The sequence below is a fragment of the Pseudorasbora parva genome, chromosome 21 (assembly GCF_024679245.1).
Source record: "Pseudorasbora parva isolate DD20220531a chromosome 21, ASM2467924v1, whole genome shotgun sequence".
In the NCBI taxonomy this organism is placed as follows: Eukaryota; Metazoa; Chordata; class Actinopteri; order Cypriniformes; family Gobionidae; genus Pseudorasbora; species Pseudorasbora parva.
Window position 1 is genome coordinate 9,421,795 of NC_090192.1, and position 21,890 is coordinate 9,443,684.

Sequence of the window (21,890 nt, forward strand, 5' to 3'; positions counted from 1 at the left end):
ACTTTTGAATACATTTGTGTTAAAGTAATGCTCATTTATGTTCACTATAGAAATAAATGGCAGACATGTTGTTGTTATAGTAGTTGTCATAATAAAAGTTTCTGGGCTGATAAGAGAGTGGCCTGAATTTCTGGGTCAAACATTGTCTATAATTGGCAGTGAAAACAGCACAAGCTGTCCACAAATTTTGCAGCACTGCTGAGTCAAGAAGCCTGTCTGTCTGCAAAGAGACAGTACAACTAAATCAGTGAGAATGCTTCAACCCGAGTTCACTGAAAACCTACTTCGAAGGACTCTTTTAGCCCTTGGGGAAACGCCATTTTTCAAGGCACAGCTTTGGCATGAAAGTGAAACACTGGTTTCAGAGAGCAGCATTATCATCTGGGAAACATCAAGGCTGGTTCCTGCTTGTGAAACCTCTGAAAAGTCTGCGTGGCATGTCAAAATGAATGCTAGTAGCAGTTTTAGCACATACAATTTGGGCCACAGGCACTTTGGGGCCAAAAATCAGCTTCATATCAATGTCTCCCTGTTTTTGCTGTATTTATCCCCTGAACTTATTTGTGGGGGTCCAGAAGAGAAAGGGGTTTGTTTCGTGTTTGGCACCTCTGAGCGTGCACTAATTGCTCTGTGACAATGGGAGACTTGCACAACGAGGAGGTTAGTATGTATTCTTCTGCAAGACCCCCAACAATTTAGCAGAGCGGAACATAATAAATGGGACTTGTGTGAGAGTGACCGGCCGCAGATGACGGGCTGGCACTGGGCCCATCTACCAGTTTTTTGGCTCGTCTCAGGTCAGTCGCTCATAGGGTGAAATGGAATATCTTAGTGATTTAGTGTGATGTCTTTTCCATCTCTAACCCAAGTTTACATTAAATCCAATGCTGGGTACTTTCTCAGTTAAATCATTGGTCAAAGCTTCTGTTAGTGATGCACCGACACAATTTTTTCAGAACTGATCCGATATTAAAAATTCTGCGTATTGCTTGATTCCGATACCGATGCAGTTTTGTTTAAAAATTCTATGTAGAATTTATAAACCTCAGTTTGTTGAACTCTTTTGTGTGTTAAAAACAATCAACTAAATACAGACAGCTTCATTATAAAGAAAAACAACAAATAAAAAAGAAATTCCATCGATGTGTGACAGCAGGTGTCAGGACGTGTGTGCAGAGTAGGGCTCAACCATATATTGTTATAGTATCTATATCTAGATATGAACTTTCAAGATCGAAAAAAGCAATGATGTAGACTATCTACAATAAAGACTACAATATAGATTTCCCCTCTCTGCGCTCGCCCTGCATAAACCTCTGGCAGTCACAACAAACATCAGTTTTACGAATGCCCTTGAATGCACCGCTAAAGCCAGCACTCGCACACTACCAAGGACGTGGGAACTATTTTGTGAGAGGGGGGCGGCGTTTCCATGGTAATGCGTCATTGCTTGTCATGTGACACACCGTCACGTGAATGATGTGGCATTCATGCTGTGGCATGAAATATCCAATATTCCGATTGTTAAATACATGCAAATGGAAGTATATTGTTGTTTAAACACCTTTATAATGATCGCGTTAGTTGAGCTGTATGCGCGATGGGCGCCGCCGTGTTAGTTTGTGCCGCAGACGCAGTTCAGAGAATCGGATCTGTTGGATTTCCTCTATGTTTACCACATATGAATTCATCCACTTCTCCTGAAATACTTAAAAGTAAGTGGCAGGTAAACTGTAATAGAATAGAGTAAACATTGAAGTTACATACACAATGTGTATCTGATATGAATAAAACGTGTCAAATTATAATGGAAAGGATTATTATTACCTCTTCTTTAGACATCAGTGTGTATTTTACAAACTCTAAGGGTGTGTTCACACTGGTCATGTTTGGTTTGATTAAAACGAACCCTGGTGCGGTTGCTCGGTTAGTGTGGTTCATTTGAACATATGTGAACGCTGCCATCCGAACCCTGGTGCGCACCAAACAAGCGGACCGAGACCGCTAAAAAGATGGGTCTCGGTCCGCTTCCAAACGAACTCTAGTGCGGTTCGATTGATATATGAACGCAACATGGACCAAAGACATGTAAACGGACCAAAAACCGGACGTATAATGTCACAAGATGCGACGCATAATGCAGCTGATTTGACGACGCGGAAAGATCGTGTATCCAAAATGAGTAACTTTAACGTTAGAGGGCAAACGTGGAGCAACGAGGAAGTGCCTTATCAATATTTGGTCAGACGAGCATGTTTCGAAAATGCTAGAAAAAACACACAAAAAGCATACCTGGCTCTTCTCATCAAAGTTCCTGTGTTGCCCATTATTAGCAGGTACAGACAACAGAACGTCCGTCTCTTTTCTGCACAACGGAGGAAATCCTGCTGCTGTTTTGAATGTTTTGAACATTTTATGAGCTCTTCATGAGTTCTCAGCGGGTAAAAATTATGCCACATGTACACGCATAAACTGATCGCGTTTAATCCAGCACACAGCGTTGTTTTGAATGTTTTGAACATTTCATGAGCTCTTCATGAGTTCTCTGGTAAAAAAATAATGCCATATGTTCACGCATAAAATGCCCGCGCGTGTAATCCGCACACAGCATTGTTTTGAATGTTCGGTAAGCAGCTCCTACGTCATATAAGCCGACCAATCAGGTTGTTAACGTCTCCCTATGCCTTTGGTTCGGTAACTTTAGGTTCGCTGTTAAAAATGCCCGTGTGAACGCTAAGCGGACCAGGACTATTATGTTTTGTTTTTGTTTTTTGGTCCGGACCAAACTAACCGAACTACAAGTGTGAACCCTAAATGTATTGTTTTTTTAGTACTTGACAAATGCTTGGTTTTCACCGAACACATAGTCATATCGTATTGTATTGATATCTAGATATCTGGCATGAAAATCGAGATATGAAATTTTGTCCATATCGTTCAGCCCTAGGCAGAGCTCTGCTTCCAGTGTTCACTGAACATTGGAAGTAGAAAAGCTAAATATATACGCGCAGCGCATGACAAAGAAAGCAACATATGCACGCATGAGAAGAAAAAGCGTGGCGCGGGACGTGTTCGCGCTGCCGGACTCACGCCTTTCAGACAACAGATGGTTGAATTTGACTTATTCAGTAAAAATGCACGGTCTGGCGAGTATTCAGGTAAACGCAGTCGGATGTCTTTAGTAAACGTATACAGCTGAGGTAATTAGATCTTAAGACAGACCTAATATTCTGTGTGATTAATGTTAATCAAACACCAATGAAAAATAGAAAACCACCACATGCTTGGCTAAATAAAATAGAGTGAAGACTAAGTAAGCAGTTTTATATTTGATTATTTAATTTCTTTCTTGACTTACTTCTGTTAGATCTAATGTAGCTGAAAAATAAAGCACTGTTTTTGTCATATTGTTTGTAATTTGAATTATTTGCTACAATATTCTTAGATACAATAAAAAAATCTATATTATAATTATAAAATTACATTTAAAAATATTAAATTACTCGTATCATGAAATAAGATTTTGGTCATCCCAACCTGTTGAGAAGTGAAAGGTTAGTGAATGATAACATGATTGATAATGTGATCTCTGTAAGCATGTTCACACTGGCATGTAGTTATTGTTTATCTCTCAACATCAGCGTGTAACACGTTGATCTCAGAACACCTGTGCACAATCAACTCTAGCGTATGCACATATTCGCTCGGGCAGGACTAGTATAAGAACAATTCTAGGAAAAAGAAGTTAACGCAGAACCAAGTCAAGTGTCTAGTAAATAATACATTTCAGAAGACAACAGAAAGTGCGGAAAGGTGAGTGAGAGCTCGCGCTGATCAGCCCTCACTACTCATTCATGAAAACCGGGGCCTTTTAAGATGCCAGCACGTCAGCGGATTGGTCGAACGTCACTCATTGCGTCGAACGTCACTCATTGCGTCGAACGTGATGCAATACTGAACAGCCGAGTCTCCCGATGGTCCAAAGAATACTAATAACACAAAAGAGAAACAAACCAAAACAATACCAAACACATGGAATGTAACAATACATATACGAGGAGGGAATGGTCAAAAACCAGGGCAGGAACATAAAAAGTGAATTTTTAGTGAATTTAAAAAAAGAGAATTAAAAAAAATAAAACTATGAATAATAAGGTCTATCGTCATATTAATCATATCTGTGGGTTTTTGTCTGGTATTGTATCAAAGTCATAATTTTGGTATCGTGACAACACTAGGCCGTGTTCATTTTACGAATTGCAATTGCTTGAATGGTGGGTTCATTATTCTTGAAAAACACAACAAGATACTTTTAATCTGACTCTTGCTGCTGATCTGTGCTGAGCTCACGCTTTATTGGGCAGACATATTTAATTTTTAATTGTAGTGTATTTCCTCTAACTGAAGAAAATTATTTTTGCTACTATAACAAATCAAAAGGCTGACACTATAACATCAAGCCTATTTCATATCTAAATTGCACAAGCTTATTTCGTCCATTAGATTGAAAGATCTGAAAAAGCCCATGCAGTTATCTGCCCATGGACCTTCCCTCAAAGAAATCAGACCAGAAGTGGTTGAAATTGGAAAAAAGAGACTCGTTTGTTATCTTGCAACTGGGTGGAATCAAAGAATGTGCTTATCATAGACTACATGGTTTTCTGTGAAATCTGTCAGCTTGTCCAGACTGTAAATCAGAGCAGATATCTGTGCAAAATCCATGTAATGTATTCCAGCCTTTAGTTAATTATTATGTCAAGGATGACTTCTAGTAGAAAAGTGGTGGCTAATGAATTTGTTTTGCCAAATAACAATTCGATTAATTCAATATTGTGTGTTAATTGTTGCCATTTTCAACCAAAAAGAGTTGGTTGTACTAGTTTTCTGCTCTTCAAAAGCACACATTGCCTTGCTGTCTATAGACTACAGTTCCCAGGGATTTAATCTCTTTTAGAACGGTTTAAATTAAGTGTCTCCTGCATTTTTGTCCCCTCTGTTCCGCTTATCTTTTCTTTTGGAAATGAAAGAAAAGGAAATAGTTGTTTACCTTGTAAAAGATCAGACTGAGGAAGTGAGTGGCTTTTAATAGAGCTAGACATACAGACAGGATTATCCAAACCCATTAATAGTCCTGCTTTTGAAGAATATCTGGAGTTACTTTTGTTTTTCTTCTGTTTATTTATTTTACCCTCTGTTTCTTTACACAGACTGGTTTTTGGAAACCTGTACCCAGCGTACTATTCCTACAAAGCAGTGAAGACCAAAAATGTCAAAGAATACGTAAGTATAAACACCGTGCCCATTCATGTACATTCCTCCTTGTTGGTTTTGATTTAGCAGGCTTTTGAATTTTTATTTTAACAAGCTTGGTTTGCTTACTACAGACTCAATCAGCCCTGAGGTTTAATGTCCTGCTCAAGAGCTCAGTGATGGTCATTAATCTACAGTTCTACAACTTTTGGGTTACTAGTCCAGATCTTTAACTCCGAAAGACACACCACACCTTTAAATAGGATGTGAACAGAGAAGCACATTATTGTTTCTGTGCGTGTTCAAGCATGTTGGGAGGGAGAGTTTGTTGGCTTGTATGTCCAGATCAGGTGACGTGTTCTCTGTACTTACTTGTTTTAAAGGACCCGCCCTGTGAGAGCCCATCCTACATTCTACAGAGATAAATGCAGTGAAATGCTAATTCAGGTCCGGTCGGAATCAGTGTAATTTATAGTCAGCAATACCTCTAGGCAACACTGTGGTGAACCTGCAAGGATATAATGAAGAAAAATATGCTGAATTGTTTTTTTCTCCATTGAGGACAATATGTCATGATCTTCTGGCAGTGTGCCCTTTGTTCTAGAAATTATTAAAGGAATGATTCACTCCAGTCAAATTGTGTTTAAAAACTCACCTTCCGTTGACATAAGAGTGAGTAAATGTACAGAAGTTTAATTTTTTTGGTGAACTGTCCTTTTAAACATTTCTCTTTCTTGCTCGTATGCCTTTGTCTACTTCAGATGGCTAATTTTAGGTTTCCTTAGTGGTTGTACTGGTAACCTTAGAGTCTGTTTGTATCGGTGCTGCAATGCAGTGAATTGAGTTACGTTTGCTGTGAAAAGCATTCCGCTCCCCACTTTTATAAGCTACGCCAATGCTACATCTCCAGAAGAGGAGCGTTTTATATCATTCATCTCAATATTTCAGAAAGTTCAAAAGTTTCAAAAAATGTGTCATGAACCTTCTGCAGTTTCCAAACCAGATCTCTCTCATATATTATTTTCCATCTTCTCCTGTTTACCTGCAGAAATCACACTTCATTAAAACAAATCCCAGTTGAAGCAGTTAATATGAAGCAGTTTTAACAAATTTTACCATAACTGTAACAGCCTGCAGCCAACAACGGTGTGTCAACAAAGGTGCTCTTCAGTTGTATTTCAGTTGTTTTTCAGTTTTTCAGTTGTCTTCAGTTGTTTCTCTTCAGTTGGCCATTATAAATGCAGATACCGATAATTGGTAAAATGTCTAATATCAGCCACAATATAAGCCCGTCGAGATATATCTATATATAGATATAGAGGTCGGGCTCTACCAAATATGGCATATTTTTAATATAAAATAATATATTATATTTAAATTAACAAGAATAACCATTATATAAGACAATAGGAAATAAACAGAAGCAAATAATTGTCATAAACGTACAAAAGCAGCACTCTAGTAGGCCCTACAGGATTTAAGATAAATGTAGCCTATAAAGTTATAAAACTTAATTTTCCCAATTAACACATTATAATAAGGTCTCATTATTTAATGCATGAACTAAGATTAAGCAATAGCTACATTTGTTACAGAAAGTATTATGTTTTTGTTAATGTTAGTTAAGAAATACAACTTTTCATTTGATCTTAGGTCCATTAAATAAGTTCTTTTGATTTTCGTAATGTTTTTAAACAGTAACAAAGAAATTAACATTACTTAGTAGGGCTGCACGATTAATCAAAATCAAACCGCAATCGCGATTTGGCTTGTGTGCGATCATTTAAGCTCAAAGGCTGCGATTTTAAATGAAATAAATAAATGCCCAGTGTGTTAGCGAAGAGCAGCTCTGTGATCAGGAGTAACGCTGCTCCGTCTGAAAACTGCGAGTTTGAGTCACTTATAACGTACATTTGAAAAAGCAACACGAGTCAAACATCTTCACAAACTAGTGAAGCGTTCATAAACCTGTTCAACAAAAGACTAGCTTAATAACATGCTTTTTTTTACTTCTCTGAGGCAAATGTAGCTTTTCCGCTCAAGGGCGCCCTCTGGCCAGTATGAATTAAAAACTTTAGGTAATAAATAATAAGAAAATAATACTTAAAACATTTTAAAACTTAATCAACTATAAATTTATAGGACAATCCATGTTTTTCTTCAATGTACAGGAGTTTTTCCCCCGCAGTGGATGCACAAGAGGTTCATATTTCATATTTAAGACATAGACTTTAAAAAATTGATATCACAGATAAACAAACACAGATTTTTATAATAATATTTTTATTTTATAATATTTTTCTTACAATAACTCCTTAGGCTTAGACCTTTCTACTGTTTTTTAGTCATGGGCTGTCTCCATATTAAAAGTTTAAAAAAAAAAAAAAATTATTAGTATTAGTATTATCATATTTTATATTTATTCTGACATACTCCATTTTTTATTTGTAATTATGAAAATGTTATTGTAATGGTAATATTTCTTATTTGTAAAAATATTTTTAGCAGTAATCATAATAATTATTAGTCATATTAATATATAAACACAAAATGTTATATACACACACACACTTTTCATTTGTAAAAAATATATAATAATCGCATTTTAAATCGCAATTTTACCCAGAATAATTGCAATTATATATTTTCCCCAAATCGTGCAGCCCTATTACTTAGATGAATAATTTATAAGTACGTTTCATTGTCAGTTTGGTAATAATGAAGCCATCTCAAAGTTTTACTGAACAATAACAAATAATAATCAGAAAATTTCTAATCGTGAGGGGAATGTTGTCCAGATTAAAATATAAAAATGTTTAAAGTTGCACTATGCAACTTTCCATCCACAAGAGGTCGCCTATTCAAAACAAAGGCGTAGTTTGATGACGCCAAGTTTGAGCGCAGCATCTTGGGACATGTGGTCTTCACCTCACAGCTGGTGGAAAATAGTACCACGGGCAGAAATCATGTTCATGGAGCTAGTTTATAGATTAAACTTTCAACGTATCCTGTCGGCAAAACTCCAAACACATCTTCCCTTCTTAAGAACTTCATTCAAAGATTTCAACGGCAAGATTTCAGTGCTGTTTTTTATTCTTTTCTCAAAAAAAAAGCTTAACTCCAAGTCTTCCAGAGTCGCGGCCAATGCCGATTTGAAAGACCGCCGTTCGCCAGCTTCTTTGTTAACAAGTAACATGCAGAACCTTTGCAACTCTGCCATTATTATGATAAGCCCGCCCACCGACTCTACATGATGTGAATCTAAGTTCATCACAAGTATAGCTTTTGACTTAAATACTGTGCCAAAGCACACCATCATGATAACACACGACAATAAAATATTTCAATAAACATTTAACAACATAAGATGTAACAAACTGACACACACACAAAAAAAAAATAAACCTGAGAAGAAATAAAATTATTTAAATAAAAATTATCACTGTAAATTATCCATTTTATTACCATGTAGCTCAGAAAATAATGTTGATGCATGTATTTTTATGCATAAAGAAAATTAAAATGGCGGTCACATGCCTACATTAGAAATAAGCAATGCCATTGTTCAGGAGTATTTCAAAGCAGAAATGTGCAGCTTGAATGTTTGTTAAAGATTAACACGATTCTGTCAAACTAGTCACATGTTATTGTACTAATATTTCATTTATACTGGCCTGAGTCGCTCTTAGGCCAGCCATTAGGCCAACCTTACAGTCAAGCCCATAATATATTTGATCTGGATATACATGCATTATACAATATAAGGACACGTTTATGTTAACAGCAGTAGCGGTATCACTCAACTCAGGAGAAGGGACACCGGCAGCCCGAGATCACGGATGTTTATATGCTTTGCTAAAATGCTGAATGTTTCTGAATGTTCCTGAATGTTTGAGTGGAAAGTCAATTTCGGTAAACTTAGACTTTTAATAGCAAACCCTTGGAAAAAGAGAAGAAAGCTCAATCGACCACAAAAGCAGCTTTTTTGAAAACATGTCATAACCGTTTCTGCGTTTGCCTTTGAGTGCAGACTGGTAATTGAGAAACCTCTTTCAAATCATTTTTTAAAATAGAACTGGACAAATGATGCTTTGTGCTACGGGCCTTTTTATAGGACCGGTCGACTGGAGTTGCTGGTTTATGTTGGACTTTAAATAAAGTTTAAAGGCAGCTTGACAAAGCCTGTGTTTACTAGCATAGACTAGATGCTCTTAGAAACCACACTGCGGTTTTTCCACTCGGAACAAATCTATGCAATGCCTACAACTCCTGTTTGTTAGATAAACAGAGTGGGTCAGCTCATATGTCTCACTGCTCAGTTAAAATGTTGAACAAAGAAACCTCTCCATGGTACACACACGGAGCAGGAAAGGAATACTTCCATTCACAATCAGGATACTTCAAAGGCTTTTATTTCCATTGGAAATCCAGGCTACACAACTCCTTATCCACATGCAGCGCTGAACGGGAAAGGCATGCTTGTCTTGGGAGCCGGCCCATTCTCGAATCGCCTTTAACCCAGTTTTACAGCGAGATTGAACAAAGCAGTTGAAATTCTGCTTACATCTCACATACTTCTCTAATTGAAGCCAGGTAATTGCAGACTTGTAATAAATAGGATTGTCTGGAGGATTATGGGAGGAAGGCTTCTAGATCTGATTAGATTTCATGTATCGATGCGGTCAGCGACCAAAGCGCTCCGGCTACAAGAAAAGATCACCGCTGGTGGATTTCGATTGACAGTTTGTCTTGGAGCGGCAGCTTTCCAGCGGCTGATGCAATGCATTGATCTCTCTCAGACCGCTGAAGGTTCATTGGGAGGACACCAATTAAATCTGACGCCTCCTGTCAGGCTGGTAATGCTGCCTCTGCATGGATTCATTTGACTTTGTTCAGTGAGGCTGAAAATATCACCTAATACCTCCGAGAGCCGCAGCTCAAGGCTGGGATCACATGACTGTCTGCACGGGTGTTTGAAATTGAAATGCTAAGAAGCTGGCTGAAAGCGCGCTGTGGTTGAGAGCAGAGGAGAGGTAGAGCATACCAAACAGGTCTTGCTGCAGAGAGACACACACAGAGAGCTGGGATGGAAATTAATGTCACGGCCATAATGATTTTTTTGTTACACTCGACTGTTTCCGTCTCCTCCTAGGAAAAGAGGTGTGCTTGGATTTGTGTTAGCGAGCCACTCTGTGTGAAAAGATTAGGTGTTCAGGCTATTGAACAGAATAAAAAAAAACTGCATGGATTTTTTTTTAATATTCTTTAGCATGGTTCCAGGTATTTTATGTTTGGGTGAGTGTGAAGCATCTTGGCAATAGGTGATCGATGCTGCATTAAGAGTAGTGTCGCGTAGACTGATGGCAGAAGGTTTGGACTTCAGAGCACGTTTCATTGGCCAAGAACCCGTCAGAGGCCGTCTGACTGACATGTAAAGCAACCAATCACAGTTCCTTTTGTTTCACGTTCTGTTTAGGTGCCTACAATAACAGATCGGTGTGCAAAACTCTTGGACATATTTTAAAGATTCTTTAAAATGACATATTTACCATAGGTTTAAAAACCCAGTTTAGTTGATCCTGTTGAGCGCTCATTGTCAGTTGTAAACATGATGGCGTTCGTCTCTCACGAGAGGGTTTGGCATCATGGGATCTTTGTTTCCAGGCAGACCGGTAAAGAACACTGCACGTGTCTCCCGTACACCCTGTAGAATTCAACCAATCAACTGACGACTTCGAAAATCCTGAAGTGTTTCCAGTTAAGTGTGCCGTATGCATCAGGTCTGTGGGTATGACGTCTGAAGAAGAGGCTGACATTTTTCCGGGAATCCCACGGGTCACGGGATTCCCGTGGGATTCCAGCAGGATGGAAGTCATCTTTGCTATTAATCACGGGATTTGGACGGTACAGGATAAATGGTTAACGGGAGCAGACGGGAGCGGGAATCAACCAATAGCAAAGACGAAAAAAAAAAAAAGTTAATGCAACATTTTGTAGTTTCCTTTTAATACACCTACTAGGGCTGTCATTTTTGGGGAAAAACTAATTTGAACGGATATCAAATATCAAGCAATGTATTCGAATATAAAGCTTTCAGTTTGTCTACCGCATCAGATGTCGACGCGGTCCTCTCCAGCAGCTGGAATTTGTTTACAGATGCCATAGCAACTCTCAACGGCCACCAGGACTTATCTTACTGTCTATGGGACTTATGCGGTTTTATAAAAGATATGTATTTGTTGTAAAGTGTACAATCATCTCAGAAAAAAATTAATTATTAATAAAAAATTATATTTATATTTATATTTAGGGTCGTCTTATATTCGGGTATATACGGTATACCTGTTCTACCTCCATGCAACATTTATTTATTTATTATTCTCTGGCTCTGTAGGCATTATTGTCCGAGTCCAGTTTGAACTGAACACTGTTAGTTTCTGACATGTTTCTGTTGTTGTTGTTGTTGTTGTTGTTGTTGTTGTTGTTGTTGTTATAAGCTATTGAAGCTCTGCCCTCTTCTTGAAAGAACTGGCAGGGAGCACCAGCTCATTTGCATATAAAGAGACGTACACAAAAAAAGGTGTGTTTTTGCTCAGCCCAAAAAAGTGGCAATTTTAACAGACTATGAAACATAATCTGTGAGGTATTTTGAGTTAAAACTTTGCATGCACACTCTGGGGACATTTGAGGCTTGTTTTACATATTGTAAAAGGGGGCATAATATGTCCCCTTTAACAAACAGGATATAGGGGAAATTTAGATTTGACATCGATGGCCAATAATTCTTTTTATGGCGAATAAACAGTGTGGTGGTTGATGCTGTTTAAAAATAAAAAATAAATAAAACACAATCATTGTTTATGTTACATAAAAAGCTGATTATTAATTGCTGGGATAGGTCACATATTTATATATATTAGTTCACTTAACATAAACATTGTGTTTAATGTTTTGTTCCTTTTTTAGGTGCGATGGATGATGTACTGGATTGTCTTTGCCCTGTTTACAGTAGTGGAGACCGTCACAGATCTAACCATAGCCTGGTGAGTCAGACATTCGAGTCTTCCTTCACGCCAGCGGCACGTTTACCGGATTACAAGTGATTCATGTCAGGCTAAAGAAGCGAGCCGTTTCATTTAAGGTCTTGTTTTTGTTTCCCTAGACCAAGGAATGCAGGGAAGCAATCAGGGTTTAATGAAACGAAGTTGCTGTTTTAATTTAGTGTAGCACAAATTAATTTGTTGGAATACAGCTTTAATGAGTGTAATTATGTCAGCTGATTAATCTGATGTAACAGGAGTCCTTGTATCTTCTTTCTCTCTTCTAATCTAAAGGTTTCCTCTCTATTACGAGATAAAAGTTGCATTTGTCATCTGGCTTCTGTCTCCCTACACAAGAGGAGCTAGTGCCATCTACAGAAAACTCCTCCACCCTCTGCTTTCCTCCAAAGAAAGGGTGAGTCTCCTCTTCACATTTATCCTCCTCCTAATACACTGGATTTGAAAAGCACTTGGAAAAATACTGTATTTGTATTCACCATACTGCAAAAAGAAGTTCTGCGACCCTATAAGAACAGACCACCAGTTGAAAAACACTTGACTAGTGCTGCTTTTATTTATTTACAGTACTGTATATGCATATTATATTGTTTGATACTGTGCCTGAAGACCAGAAAATGCTCAGTCTTGTCCTAATGTTCTTGAAGGAAATTGATGACTACATAGTCCAGGCGAAAGAGCGAAGCTACGAGACCATGGTGAACTTCGGCAAGCAGGGCCTGAGCATCGCTGCAACTGCTGCCGTGTCTGCCGCTGTCAAGGCAAGTGTGTGTAAAAGATAGACAAACAGAGAGCTCTTTTAAACACTAAATATTTGTGCTTTTGACAGGTTATTTTGTGTGGGTTTTCAATGCCGTTTAATGAAGGTAGTTTGAGTACAGTGTGTCCTTAAAAAAATATTTTAAGTTTTTCTATAATATTTATTACTGTAAGTTATTCTAAAAATACAATATTTATCTTCCATTTAAAAAAGATGATCTTTTGATTTGAAATAAAGTAAATTCATACTTTTATTAAGCAAGGACATTTAAAGTGATCAAAAATCGCATTAAAGACTTCTATAGTTACAAAACCTTTGTATTTAAATGCTTTTCTTTAGTTTTTAATGTTCTATTCATCAAGAGTATCCTGAAAAAAAGAAAAGAAAACCGGGTTTATTTTCCGTAAATATAAAGCAGCACAATTGTTCTTGAGCACCAACTGTGCATATTAGAAAGATCTCTAAAATATCATGTCAACCTGAAGGTTTATGTAGAGAGTAATGGCTGAAAATCAGCCAATTCTTGTCATCAAAGGGATACATTGCATTTTTTTTTAATTGTAGGAATATTTCCCAATATTTTTTTTTTTACATCAGGTTCTTGATTCATTCATTCATTCATTCATTCATTCAAAACCCAAAACATTATAGTGTAGCCTACATCATATTATGAAAGTAAAAATGTTGCAAGTTGTATTTCGAATTGACTTTAATCTCTTTTCCTATTCTCTATGCACCAAGGTGCGTTGGCACAGGCCTATAATTCCAGCGATAAATGACACACTTAAGACTTTCATTTGCAAGCAAAGGTCACTGTTCTTTTGTGAAACCAACCTAAAGCCATTAAGTATTAGTGTAGTAGAGGAAATCATGCTGATATACTGATCAGAAGCAGATCGCAGGGCTTCTCAACAATGCTTCGATTTTCATTTGTCCACTGTCCTGCCCAAACTCTCTGAAAGGATGCCGTTATTGAAAGGCGTCTCTGAAGTTGAGCCAATGGGCTTGTTAAAGGCTTGTGTCAATCGCTATTCTTGAAAGCTCTCTGTTATTCCCCATCTTATTTCCTTTTTTTTTGTTCTTTCACCCTCTTGCCGGCATATTCTTTCTGTTTTATTTGTAAAATCCTCTTTGGTGATGATCTTTTTCTTGTTATCTTGTACTGACATACTGCCCTATAGGAATACTGCAGCCCTTCTCTCTCCAGTGCAGGTAAATCCATAGAGTGTCTATAGCATGTGGAAAAGCAACATCATTTTAACAACTTTTAGCTCATTTTTTCCCTTTATTTTAAAACAGTTTTTCTGTTTTTGCTGTCAGGCTGTTAAGCACAACTAGCATTATCATTACATCAGTTTAAAACATTTGTGTTATGAGACCTATCCAAAGATTTAAAAAAATAAATAAATCTTTGTTTAATTAAGCTCTCTTCCAAAACCAAGTACACTGCATATGTATTTTAAGGAATAATTGTAGCATAAATACGCTGCCTTCTGATGGTGTTCTCACCTGCAAAATTTGAGCCAATGTCAGGGGCGGAATTGGTCCATTGTCCATATTAATGTGAAAACTGCATGGACATCCTTAGGCCAAATTCCCAATTGTTAAAATGACTGCGAACATTTGTCAAAAAAAAACTGTAAATGTTACGCACTTTAAGACTACGTTCACACTGTCAGTTTTTGTGATTCACCAAAGTCTCGAAATGTCCCGTACACACACCAATTTAGTCTCGAATGCTGTGTGTATGAACTTGCAACTAGAGTCAAGCCTGTATTCTCCAATGCCTGGTCCTGTATCCGTGACCAAATATCAAAGATAGCGATGTCCATAAAACCTAAAGTCTTATCACTTTTGGCACAAATCGAGATGCAAATTCATACATCAAATCTTTATTACCTCTGACAGCAGATTTTATATCTGAGTGGAGAGAGGAGCATTTGAATCGCGCTTAGAACACAAAACTGATGGAAGCAGCTCTGGTGGAAAACACTGACTGGATCTAAAACTTTCAGAAGACACACAGCTCATAACTTGCTCTAAGTTATGGAAACCACACAAGAAAACTCACTGCAGCACAAAGCACCTCTCTCACACTGTGGGATGTGACGGACATCTAGTTGTCCAGTGCTGTTCTGTTCACACTGCATGGGTTTTCCAAGAATGCGTTTGAGAGTCCTAAAAATTCATAGATGTGAGTTTGGATATAATGCGGTTGTCACTTCCATAAATAAATAACAATCATATGGAGGATTCAAATACAGAACAGACATCTGTATTCTGTTGCTGTGTGAACGTGGCTTAAGATGCCATTGACCCAAATTCTAATGTGGCAATGCCAGAATGCACTGTCTGTGATGAACTCGGTGTAAAAGAAATCTATCCAAGATGGCAGAAGAAACGAGTCGTGTTAATATACTTCTAAAGGGCCATACACACACACTGTGTTGTTGTGGTTTGAAACGCAAGCTGCAAGGCAATTAAGGTAAAAAAGCAAGGTCTAGGGACACTTAAAAAAAAAAGTTTAGCTGATTTTAACTTGTGCTGCAGTTTTAGAATGCCGTGTCATGCACAAGATGCTGCAAAAGACGTGAGATGTGAGCGCAATGATAAATCCATGTAAAATTAGCGTAGTGGAATTAAAAAAAGGCATTCTGTGTGAACCAGCCCTAATTCATTCAATACTAATACATTCACTGCTGACATGCTAATGCCAACTTCGTTGAAATAAACCCTAAATCATGTGAGGAGTGCTATTTCTTCCAGGGGTTTTGTTGAAAACAGGAGCAGCTCACTAGGTAACAGGTCTCTTGGAACAGAGCCCAAATCTTTTCAGCATTCATCCATCCATACATGCATGTCGTGTTGATGTCATCACGGAAGTCCATGCAGTCTTGATATGCTCTGTTTAAAGCTGTTCTGTGTGCTGTCAGCGCTGACATGTTTATCATAACTCAGGGTTGTTTTGTCTCTACAGGGTCAAGGTGCCATCACAGAGAAGCTCCGGAGCCTCAGCATGCACGACCTTACCCAGATCCCTCAAGACGGCAGCGGGTATTCATCCTACGGCTCCAACCCAGCCAGAAGAGCCATCATGGACCAACCCGACGGAGCTGGTATACCTTTCCTCTCAGATTAATTATTAACACGCCATCCTTTGTTTCCTTTCGCACTGCTGTTTCTCTGCTGCGTCCACAACTGAAGGCAGATGCTTTGTTAACAGAGCGTTTTTATGAAGCCACTTGGTTTTAAACAAGCTTCCAGGGTTGTGGCACATCATAGGCAGGGAAGGATACATCATTGCTTCCTTCATAAACCAGATCTTAGTAGACAGAATGTTATGCAAACGTTGAATTTGAATGTGCTTTGTTGTCGCCTGGGAGGTTTCAGACAGCCTTTGTGTGACACTACACAGCTAGCAGGAGCAGGGAAAGCATCTGTAGCGCAAGTAAAGCCATAGCGCTTTCATAATTATATCTCAAATAAATCTCACGCTTCTGGAAATCACTTCCGTGTTAACTGGTTTTGGAGCAAATGGAATGGATTCTGTATTTGTCTCAAGCACAGGAGGGTTATAAGTAATAACGGCACATTCCTAGCATGAAAGGTCTAGTGCCGCTTTGTGAGAAGATGAAGAAGAGAAAAAAACAGCTCAGGGAGCCTCTGAGCAGAATACCTAATGTGCTTCTATCTCAGTATGCTAATGTGCCCACCGCGTTTGAAATTCCGCTGGCATCCAGGTCATTTTCATCTCGTCTGCAATGAAGCCATCAGAAAGCCAGCTCCTCCAAAATGGCTTTCCTTTTCAGAGGCTCAAAGCCAAGGTGAAAGATCACAACTGATCAAACGAGCTGCTAATTGGAGTTTGAATTTAAAAATGCGGGGTAGCCTATAAAGAGAGAGGCTCAAGTGTGTTATTTATTCACCCACCCTTTAATGTTGGGTTTTGTTTTTCTAAAGAAGCAGAAGTCAGCTTTGAATGACAGGCATGACATAACATGCCTGTATATATTTTTATGCCCTCCTGTCAATCACATTTCACACAAGTATTTGGGTCTGATATCAGAGTAGAGCTGTACAATTTAAACACACGTTAACAATGGTTTCACTGGCCATATAGATTTAAGCAACATTGTAAATATTGCATTGATATTAGTGTGCTTATTATTTGCCAAGTTAGTTTCCTAAAGAGTGTAAAATTGTGTTTTTGTCAGTTTTCAATTTTTCTTTATCCTAAAGTCCAAGAGCTAAACTGCTTTGATAACAGAGCCATTTGCATGCATCATTAGTCAAAAGCTGTGTGATGTGTGTATGTGTGTATATAGTATGTAGCATATTATTTTCATACATGCATACACATACACACACAGCAGCAGACTGGCCTTCAGAGCTGCTAGCAGTCCACAGAAAATAACAAAGACGCGCCAGATTTGTCTTCATATTTGTCTTCTTTTAAATCTATTTCTGCTTAGTTTGCACAAGGCCTTAACAAAACTGTAGAATAGTTCTGGAAAATTAATTGCATAGTTTTCCAAATCCCAAGAAAGTTGTTATATTTCAGTAATTGAAAACAGCGGTGGGTGTGGAAACAAACAAAGGAAGGCTTTTCAGAACTATTGGTTTCTGTATTTATTCTGCCCCCTTATGGTGGAGAAGAGAAGTGCACACACAATACTAAATGAAACCTACAGTTCTGTGCAGTGCTTTATGGTCTTGTTATAGCCTGTCTTTTGGTCGTATCACTCGGATGATGCAGTGTGCAGTGAATCTGCTCCGGCTGGATTAGGCGTCCTGGCACAGGCTGGCTCTGCCTAGCTCCCAGCGCTACCCGGGGAGCCCAGAGGTGATGGTGCCAGGAGCAGCCTGAACCCAACAGCTGCTCTCTCTCTTTCTCTCTTCCCCCGCTTGTCCTTTCTCCACGGCTGAAATCACATTCCCAACCTTCACAATAAACTAGATCAGTGGTTCTTAACCAGTCAGTCACTAATCAAAAATAGATCTGTTCTAATAGGGCCAAGGACATGGAAAAGCAATGATTAATGCAAAATGATAAACAAATAATAATGCACAGTTGAATAAGTACCTAAGTAGTAAAATAAGTAGGCTTATCAACTTCTTCCAACGTCCAACTTTATTTATAAAGCACATAATAAAACAACGTAGTTCACCACAGTATAATGAAATCAAATAATTTTAAATAATTTTAAAAAACACTTAGCATATCTTGACGTCCAATCAAATTGTGCTGTACTTTGTATATTTTATTCAAGTTAATCGTCGTTTGTGCTTTATACAGGTTTCCTATCCAGCATAATGTCACCTTAGTCATATTGCATATTGTTGTGCCTATGCTGTAATATTTAATTGCAGCAACAACAAAAAGCTATTTTTGTTTTGGAGGTCTCCTACAACAGGTTTACATGCATCATTAGGCAAAAAACACTTTCACATTTTCTCATAATATACATTGCACGTCAACGATTGTTCAATGATTATCAAAAGACTCGTTAGATTAATGAGTCTCTCTTAATCCCTCCTTTCCGTGAGCATACTCTGCTCTGTTTGGTTAGATGGCCCAGTCTGTTTGAATTGGTCTTCCTATTACCCATTATCATACCTGTTCTTGAGCTCCCTCCGGAGGATTCTTAAAGTCATGATAATGTTGTTTTTATCATATCAATCTGAGACTGAGTCCGATGATGAAACATTGGAAGAACTAGTTATTCAACCAGAACCTCAATCGACTACTGGAGTACGTTTCTCAGTGATACACTACTCTAATTCATCACCAACAGAATTAACTAGAGTCCATCAACAAACTCATGTGCATGCCGTATTTCAAATTTATTGAGGTGCACATGTGGGAACTAGAAGAATAGCAGTGCATACGTTAGCTGAGCATTAAATTGAATGACTGATGTAACATTAAAGGTTGCAGAAATCTTTCTCCATCCTTTGTCTTTACTCAAAGTTGTAAGAACGACAGACAATCTGTATTAATAGACACAGTTTTAGGTAATAGCTGATTTGCAGACTATTTTAGTGAAACAGTAATAACATGAGTTATCCAGAAACTTACTCAATATAAAACACAAAACTATGCATTTTTAAAACCCGGTAGAAAATATATACATCAGTAATTATTCATACTTACAGGTCGTGATTCTGAGGAGCAGCTGGTCCAAATAAACTGGGTACTGACCCATCTTTCAAGAGCAAGTGGTTTGCGAATCCCACGTTCAAATCAGATTTGAGAAGCATTCATCAGTTAAATGATGTAAAATGTGGGATGGTCAAGTTCGGATTAGGCAAGCATCTTATTTAGGGATGTTAGAACTGCCGTCACACAGTGGGAATCGAATTTTAGATATAACAGAACAAAACATAACAGGGGCACGTTAATGTATTTTAGGCTTCCTGTAGCTTAAACAGTAGACTAGATCATGGTGCTAGCAACGGCAAGGTCATGGGTTCGAATCCCAGGGAAAGCAAGAATTGATCAAATGTATAACTTGAATGCAATGTTAATTAATGAAGTGTCTGCATAATGTGTAAATGTAAAAAAATAGAGACATATTTACTAATGAAAAAATGTAATATTAATGAGAACCCTTTTCTGCTCAATTGTCAATGCAGAACATATTGTGTAGTAAACAACTCAACTTTAGCTTTGTTAGTTGGTCTCTACTTGATGTTGGTGTAAAATATATGCCTTGAAGTCAAACACCTTTGAGTAGCACTGATCTCAATCATACCTGTTCTGTCTGCTCTCATATATGATCATACGCTGATCTACACGTTCTTGTTTTCTTATCTCTCAATTTGTTTCTTTTGTAGAGTATTATCATAGTGATGACAATGACAGAAGTGATGATGAGGGGAAGGCTGTGTTCTCGGAGGATGAAGCCGTGTCTCATCATGGGCTCAGACGATCTCAGAGCGTCAAAATCACCCGCTCAAAAGTGCGAAGAGATGTAAGTCCATCAAAACATAATTGCACATCCAAGACTTAATAACTAAATATACATTACATTACGTAAAAAAAATACTAATAGCATTTTTTTAAAGCCACATTTTATATTATAAATATTCTATAAAAACGTTTTTGGGGTTTGTCCACAGTTTGAAAACAGCAGTTCAAAAAGATATTTCCTTTTTATTTGGAAATATAAAGGGCATTAATAATTGTATATCATCATAATCGCATTACAGTGACTGTTGTACCAAAAACATTTTTTTGTTCAAAGTAGTATTTCAGTTAACTTAAAACAACCTTTTAACATGAAATAATCAATATTTGGTCAAAAGTATTATTTTATTTATCAATTATGCCCTTTTTCCTCTTGCATTGCGTTTTGATGACACGCTTGTGGCACACTAAGAAGTCGCAACTTGCACAGACTGCTTTGCAAAATTGAAATATTTGCATGAATTTGATTTGGTTACTTTTACAGGTAAGAATATTATAGTAAAATGTAAATTATGCATGGTGGGAACACCCACTATTCATTCTTTAAATGCATTGTTTTACTATTGTAAGGTGACATCACTGATGAAAATTCGCTGTGACATTTTTACATCATTCATCAGATCATATTCTCTTCAGATTATAATTGATTATGGCTTGCCTCTTTATTATGGTATGCATGATTTAAAATATAGTAACAAATGCTTGTCATTCATTGGTCGCAGGCACGTTATGGATCTCTGAAGATCAAAGGGAGGAAAAGACCAGCGATTAATGCCATGACTTACTCCAGCATGGAGAACTGAGCTGACTACTGATGTGTGGGAAGATGTGTCCACTTTATCAGACAACCTCTGTGTTCATATTCTTCTCTTTTCATAAGGGCTATGGACTGTTTTCCATGAATATATACCAACAGATCTATTTATTTCTTCTACCAGCAAGTTTGTACATACAGTGAGTATCGTGAGCTTGAAGTGTATGGAATTTTATGGTTGTATTTGTAATGCATGGCTTTATTCATCTGAATTTGACATTCAGATGTCTTTGACTTCAGTATTTGTATTTAGAAATGTGTTCTTTTTGGATGTGGGTTTTTATATTTCTGGTTTTGTACATCTTTTGCTGCCTTTTAGATAATATGGTTTTAGTAGCTTTTACAATTGTAGTTTAGGTAATAATTCTGATTCTTCAAAAACTGACACTGATTTGTCATCATCAGACCAAAAGTCTCTAATCAGTACTGGAGAAAACACCAAAGAGAACAAATGGCAGTGTTGCGTTCATGTTGACTTTTTAGATGTTTAATGCAATTTTTAAATGTAAAAAAAAAAAAAAACTCTTTGTTATTGAGGGTAAGTGGATTTAAAGGAAAACCCTTTTGCACATTCTTTAAATCCTCATTTGAAATCCTTCACTAGTGGTCTCCATGCAGAACATTCTTAATCTGGGGGAAAGACCACACTAACATCTCTGGTAATTCTGTGCTGTTGTGTGGCTGGATGTGTCATTCAGAATGAATGCAAAAAATGATTAAAGCTGGAATATTTTAATGCAATTGTTGTCATTCATTTGTTATTGTTTTATAAAAAAATTATACCAAATTATATTTATTTTGCTGCTGAACAGTTGATGGATTAATGGATGAATACATATTAATGAATATTTGCACTTTTTAAGAGCAATATATAACATGTTTTTCTCAAAGAATTAGCATATTGTGGTAAAGTTCATTATTTTCCATAATGTAATGATACAATTTAAACTTTCATATATTTTAGATTCATTGCACACCAAATGAAATATTTCAGGTCTTTTATTGTTTTAATACTGATGATTTTGGCATACAGCTCAT

At 37.4% G+C, this 21,890-nt stretch overlaps 1 protein-coding gene across 1 annotated transcript in view; it reads left to right on the forward strand.

Moving 5' to 3' along the window:
* reep3b (receptor accessory protein 3b) overlaps positions 1-21,593 on the forward strand; it is a 34,284-nt gene extending 12,691 nt beyond the window's left edge. Inside the window, exons 2-8 of the mRNA XM_067429704.1 lie at positions 5,208-5,280; positions 12,217-12,293; positions 12,585-12,705; positions 12,956-13,069; positions 16,046-16,184; positions 19,906-20,042; positions 20,761-21,593. Of these exons, the coding sequence (XP_067285805.1) occupies positions 5,208-5,280; positions 12,217-12,293; positions 12,585-12,705; positions 12,956-13,069; positions 16,046-16,184; positions 19,906-20,042; positions 20,761-20,841 (742 nt within the window). The 3' untranslated portion in view covers positions 20,842-21,593. The remainder of the gene's footprint in view (positions 1-5,207; positions 5,281-12,216; positions 12,294-12,584; positions 12,706-12,955; positions 13,070-16,045; positions 16,185-19,905; positions 20,043-20,760) is intronic.
* The last annotated feature ends 297 nt before the right edge of the window (positions 21,594-21,890 follow it).